This window comes from Arachis duranensis, chromosome 6 (genome assembly GCF_000817695.3).
Source record: "Arachis duranensis cultivar V14167 chromosome 6, aradu.V14167.gnm2.J7QH, whole genome shotgun sequence".
In the NCBI taxonomy this organism is placed as follows: domain Eukaryota; kingdom Viridiplantae; phylum Streptophyta; class Magnoliopsida; order Fabales; family Fabaceae; genus Arachis; species Arachis duranensis.
Window position 1 is genome coordinate 12,199,946 of NC_029777.3, and position 6,766 is coordinate 12,206,711.

At 23.8% G+C, this 6,766-nt stretch overlaps 1 protein-coding gene across 1 annotated transcript in view; it reads left to right on the plus strand.

Annotated features, from left to right (window-relative positions):
- The first annotated feature begins 6,496 nt into the window (after nt 1-6,496).
- The window catches only part of LOC107492811 (uncharacterized), a 975-nt gene continuing 705 nt past the window's right edge, over nt 6,497-6,766 (plus strand). The window contains 2 exon segments of the mRNA XM_016113864.3: nt 6,497-6,760; nt 6,762-6,766. The exon segment at nt 6,762-6,766 is cut by the window's right edge and continues 705 nt beyond it. Coding sequence (XP_015969350.2) covers nt 6,522-6,760; nt 6,762-6,766 — 244 coding nt within the window. The 5' untranslated portion in view covers nt 6,497-6,521.

Genomic DNA, 6,766 nt, shown 5'->3' on the forward strand with positions numbered 1-6,766 from the left:
TTATCATATAAAAAATTAAATTAAATAAACAATAAAATATAAAATAATATTAAATTAAATAAATAAAAAATACCTAATTTTCTTATATTTGAATTCAAAAGTAGGAGTGTTGCTTGTTAAATAGAGAGGTGCGATGATTTTTATTTTTTATTTTATTAGATATTCTTTTTCTATTCTTATCTTTTTTTGGTAGATAACTTTTTTTTTTATTTGATTTGATTGTTAGATGATCTTTTATTATTATTATTTTTTGTTAGATAACTTTTTTATTTGATTTGATTTTATCTTTTAAGTTTGATGTGTTGTGAAAGCTAACAAAGATCCACCTAATTCAGTCCAAACTCCAAATCCAACATGTTTTTAATGTTAAAATTAAAAATTATTGTGCAATAAAAATAAGATAGATGAGAATTAAACTTGAGTACTTGAAGTTATAATAAAATATTTGAGTCAATTAAACTATTTTTTATTTTTTGAAGAAGTACTATTAATTTTTTATAAAAAATTTGAAAGGGAGTAGCCTCCCATTATCTCAACTAAGCTCCGCCCACAGTATGCAATTAAATTTTATACATATTCTTTTTATTTTAAAGTAATTATTATATTAATAACTAAACTAATAACTTTTTAATTTGGATAACATGTATTTTAGAATAATACTATGATGCATTATACCTTTTTCATAAAAAACAAAAATGAATGATTTCTTTTATAATAAAAAATTAAACATATTTTCAACAAATTTAATAAGGATAATCATTTTTCATTCAATTTTAACTAAAAGAATTCCTCTAATTAATTCGCTCTGATCCGATTCAATAGTAGAGTTCGAAGAGAGTGAGACTACTCCGGGCACACAAAATGCATTATTATGTGCATGATCACTCTGAAGCTACTTTCATGTGCCCAAAATGAGAATATCGAAAATGACGTGAAATTTTGATTACATATCATCATATCATATCATGTATGTGTATGTAGGGTTTTGTTTTTATTCCCCAAGGTAAGCATGACAAATCATCCTTGAGTTCCAAAACTTGGAGGCTTCCAATGATTATTATAAGAACGTAACCACGGTCACACTTTATTATTACCATTTACCAACTTTCAATCATAGTTGTAAATGACATCACAACTAAGGTGTATATTATTTTAACATTAGCATGTCATGCACGACCAAGTCTCTCAAATAAAGCATATATACTAATAATCTAGTTAGCTACTTAGCTTGCATATTAAAAATATAATTATTTATGTATTTTTTATTAATTTTAAAAATTAATAAATTTTTTTATTTAGTCAATATTTTTAATTATTAGACTAATTTTTTAGATTAAATATTACTAATTAATTATTAATCAAAAATAATAAATTTTATTAATTTTTTTAGTACTTTTATTGAGAAAAAAAGTTATGATATGATTTCAAAAATTTTGTGAGTTAAATATCTAGAATTCTATTATTCTTAATTCCAATAAAAAATTCTAATTTAAGACAAAAAAAGAAACTATACGTGCATATTATATATGTCTATATAGACTAGTTAAATATGTCAAATTATTTAACTGTTTTCAAGTAATAATTTTACATAAAGACTATTATTGTAGGTATATGAGTTTGTAATTAGACTAATTTCTACACATATTTTTAAAGAAAATAAAAGTTCTCCGGATCTGTTTCTTAGCTAGCTTGTTCAACTGTTGAAGTACATTGTATATAATTTAGTTAGGTCATATATATCATGTATTGATTTCCTTTTGTGGATAGAAAATAAGCAACCAATATGCATGTAGGAGTAGTATATATTTTTCTGGCAAATTCGTCATGGTAGGTTGTGGGGTGGAAATTAAAGGAAGTTCTTGGAAATTTATTAAATGAAGATGTTTGAGTTTGACCTAATTATTGTTGCACTTGGTTTATTTGGACAGCACAAGTTAGTTGAAATGCAGAATTGCATGGGAGTTTCTTTGATAGTGATGGTTGATACTCACATATATGAGCGAATATATTAAAGCTAAGTTGGGAATATGGGGAAAGTCTCACTCAATTTATTTGTAACTTTCGCTACAAATTAATATAAATTGAATTAAACTAAATAAAGTTGGGTATCCTGTAGAGGGAGGTTAATTTTCTCTTTTACAAAGGATTCTCTCTGCACTTGCACTTGCTTCATGTCAGAAAAACACTACAAATTTATTTTATGGTAAAGAAATTTAATGCTAATTTATTTTATTTTAAATACAAACTAAAGTTGTTTTGTCTAATTAAAATACAAATAACATCATTGAAGAATTTATTAATTACTATTCTACATTTGTTGTTTTTTAAACATTCATGTTATTTGTAAATAAAATTAACCAAAATTTTTTCTTTTTATTATAGGCTAATTTTTTTTATATGAACAAAAATATTGATCTTTTTATTAGAAATAAGATTATTTAATATAATTATAAGTGGATAAATTTTATAGATAGTAAATTAATACGGGAGAGTATGCTATAACACGTGAAGATGTGTTATCTATGTGACAATATTTTGGTCAATACGTAAAGACATGTTAAATACGTAGTAATATTTTGACTAACATATAAAATATATTAAACACGTATCAAACTATAGTAACACGCCTTTTTCATGTTATACAAATATTTCTGCATATTTACAATAATATAATATATTCTAAACCTCAATATTAAATCAAAATATTATTTTTATTTTTGTATTAAAAATAATTTCTACTCTTATTATACATCTTTTTATTTTTCTTCAACTGATTTTTATTTTATAAATAAATTATTAGATCAACTTAATTAAAATTAATTATCAAAATAATTTGATCAAATAAGATTACCGAATGTATCTGACCTTTCACATTTATTTGAATGGCATATGATTTTCATTAATAATTATCCTGATTAGATATACGATTTAGTAGATTTGAATAAGCTAATTCTTTTGTTGTTAAATGATAAAATCAAGGTCATATCTGTAGAGATAAAGACAAGAGTGGTTTTCCAACATAAAAAAAAACACCATGCATACAACTAACACATCTTCTAATTGGTGAGTAAATTTGCTTTTATCCCTATCTGTCAAGATGATCTTATCGCATATGATAAGAGGATACAAATCCTAGTTTTGATTTTGATGCTCCACACTAATTAATTATTTATCTTTCATATAATTTTATTTTCTATAGTACATACTGTGTATGTGGAGAGAGATATATGTACATAGAACAGTCTCTTTCATAATCAATATACAAAGTCTCACATATTGTTTTTAAGCTAATAATAGAGTGCACGTAATTTCGCCAATGTCTTCATCAAATCCAAATTATATATTCAAAGTCAGTCAAAGACCTTAGTTTCATAATAAAGATAAGAAAAAAATATAGATTATAGGGGGACATGTCTCAATATTAAGATTTGAGAGATAATCCTGAGTCGGCAGGTCAGCATTCTATTGTATTCAGTTATTAATATTTAATTTTATGAGATTGAATAGTTTTTTCATTAATAATTTTTTTAAAATATATTTATATGAAAATAATTTAAAATGTACTACTATTTTTTTAATTTTACGCAATAAATTTATCTAATATATTTAAAAATAATAATAAAAATAAAAACTAAACAGTCTTGATAATTATTGTTAAAAGATAACGAAACTTTTAATAAAAAAAATTGTTAATAATTTTAGTTAGTTTTTAATAGATAAATCAACTGTTTAACATATTATGTAAGTTTATTCCGTTAATATAAATAAAAAATATTAACAGAAGAACTGATCAGTATCATTAAAATAAATATTAAAGGCAGAAAAAATATTTATTTTTATTGAGAACATCGTTATTTCTCAAAATAATTGTCAGAAGTCGTTTATGATTTTTCTCGAAGGAAGTTCAGATATTGCCTAATTTAATTTCAAAACTTATATAAGGTAAGCAAAAATTCGATGTTTATACACGTTTTAAAAATTATATTATTAAAAAATATAAAACTTTACAATAATATTATTATTTATGTTTTTGTTATGTTAATATTATTACTCTTTTTTGCTGCTATTAATATTTGAAAGCATTACCCAATCTCACATGGTTCAAAATTAAAAAATCAAGAGCTAATATAAATATGAAATTATTCTCATATTTCAAAATTAAAATCTATAGCCACTTATTTCGAATTTTTTGATTGCAGAAGATGCAAAATCATAATCCTTATAAGTGTATTGTTAGTTGATTATTAATTATTAACGTGTGAACCAATTATCCATATAAGATTAATTAGGATGATAACAAATTTTACTATCGACCTTTGCCTACTTTTTGTCAGATTTGTTTTTAAATATATAAATTGTATTGTTTTATTTTCGTGCATGAAACGGAGCCATTTACATTGTATATGTCTACTTACCACTCGATTTTTAGTTCTTTAATTTGAAGGGAAGATAGAGACAAGAGTTCGTTGATAGCGCATGCATACTTATCAATCCAGGTTAATTACTTTCATTTTGATTTAAGTCGGTAACTAACCCCACCTTAATTAATTGTCATATAGCACATGTTATTAATTAAATAGTTTTAAGACTTAAATGCATAAAATGATTTTAATTAGCAACCCCTATCATATTTTTCCTAAATCATTTTTAGTAAAAGTATAAAATTATATATTCTTACTATTATTATTTATTATTGTGCATGTGGATTATTGTTACTTTGTTAGTCTAATATTATCGTTGTATTTTAATAAATTCTGTATAATTAATTTTTTTCTCTTCTTTATTTTTTTGCTGTTGTTTCTTTTTTATTTTTTTATTTTATTTTTTTATAAATTTTTTTACTTTAGAAAATAAAAATTTAGAGATACAATCAAACAAAGAAAAAAAATATACAATGTTGTAAAATTAATAAAAAAAAAAAAATACAGCAATAATAACAACAATAAAAAAAAGACGATGAAAATGAAATACACAAAGAAAAAAGAACACAAAAAAAAGAAAAAAAATATAAAAAAAAAAATACAGAATACAAATATTTGAGAAAGAACGCAAAAAAAAAATATAATTTTACAAGCGCACTATATAAGTGAGTTTTATTAGGTTAGAATTAATTTATTTGGACTTATTTATAAAAAAACATTGTATATACAACCGAACTGACTAATTAAATAGTTTTAAGACTTAAAATGCATAAAATGTTTTTGATTAGCAAACCCCATCATATTTTTCCTAAATCATTTTCAGTAAAAGTATAAAATTATTCTTACTATTATTATAATTGTGGAAGTGGATTATTGTTAGTCTAATATTATCGTTGTTATGCTGATCTATTTTCTTACGTCACCCAGTGACACATGTTCTTCTCAGAGTGATACTAATACTACATAAGATAAGGCAAAATAATTAATTAAAGATCTACGTAAATAAGGTATCAAAGTACGTACGCATATACCATAAGTTCCCAACTTTGGATGCAAATTAAATTTACTAGTACTTTGAACGAAAGTTCTTAGCAATAAGCCATTAAGACCACTACTTGTCTGTGTTCTTCAAGCATTAATTAGATTAAATGAATCATTTATTTAATCCTGGTTCTTCTCCTACGTACTAGTAGCTATTAGAATAATCAATAATTAAATAATTCTAATACGGTTCTTAATGCGCTGGCGATTCTTAAGCCTTAATCACCGTTCTCGAACGGCTTAATAGTACTACGCTATCTATACAATAGATTTATGGATTTTTAATTGAAATAAAATAAAAAATATTATTTTTTCAAACCTAATTTTTTAATTTTAATTTTTTAAATATGATTTTTTTTTATATTTAGAGCAAGTTTGCTGCACTCCAACGAATTTTTATATTTTTTATAAAATTCGCTTTATCTTCTGACGATCTTTAATATGCTTCTTCGTATATATTACAATTTACAACTAACAAAGTTGAATTAGTCCCGTAAATTCGTGATTAACTCACTAATATATTTAAACAAAATGTCGAAAATTTGAATTCTGACCTAAAAAATACTGACAAAAAAAATAATACTAAACAAAGTTTAAATTTATTACTTGATATTTATTAATTCTAATGACAATTAATAAAAATTTAATAAAATAAATTTTGACTGTTTTTATTTTTATTTTTTTAATTATCAAGTATTTAAAAAAATGTATATATTCATCAAGTGGCATAGATCACAAATTAAACTAAACTATATCCAAAAAATTTTGAACTGGGCAAGCGGGTATCTTATCCCAAGCAAGCATATCCAGAAAAGAAAAAAGAACAATGGCATGCTATTAGCCTATTACTGCATTTTTTTACTATTTAATTCTTTTTATTTTTTCCACAGGAAAAAGATAATTAATGGCATAGTCCTTTAAATAAACTAAAAGCGAAAGGGCAAAAATGGAAACAAGGGAACACCATTTTTCACACCTTATATATATAAATAAGAGAGAGCATAGTGTTATATGTATGTATAGTTGTATATCCACCTGCCACAAAGAAAAAGAGAAAAAATGTTTAGCCACTCATCAAATGTGAGAAGCAATAATAATAACAATAACAATAATCTTCAAGTATTCTCAGTGAAAGCATCAACACTACCATCATCATCATCTTCAACTTCAACCTTAAGCTCCATGAAACTAAAGAGAATCATCCACACCCTAATAGTCTCCCACATGTGTAGAATCATTCGTGCACTATCTAAGGTCAAGGAATTTATGCTTGACATTCTCAATAACCCTACCAATAATATTAT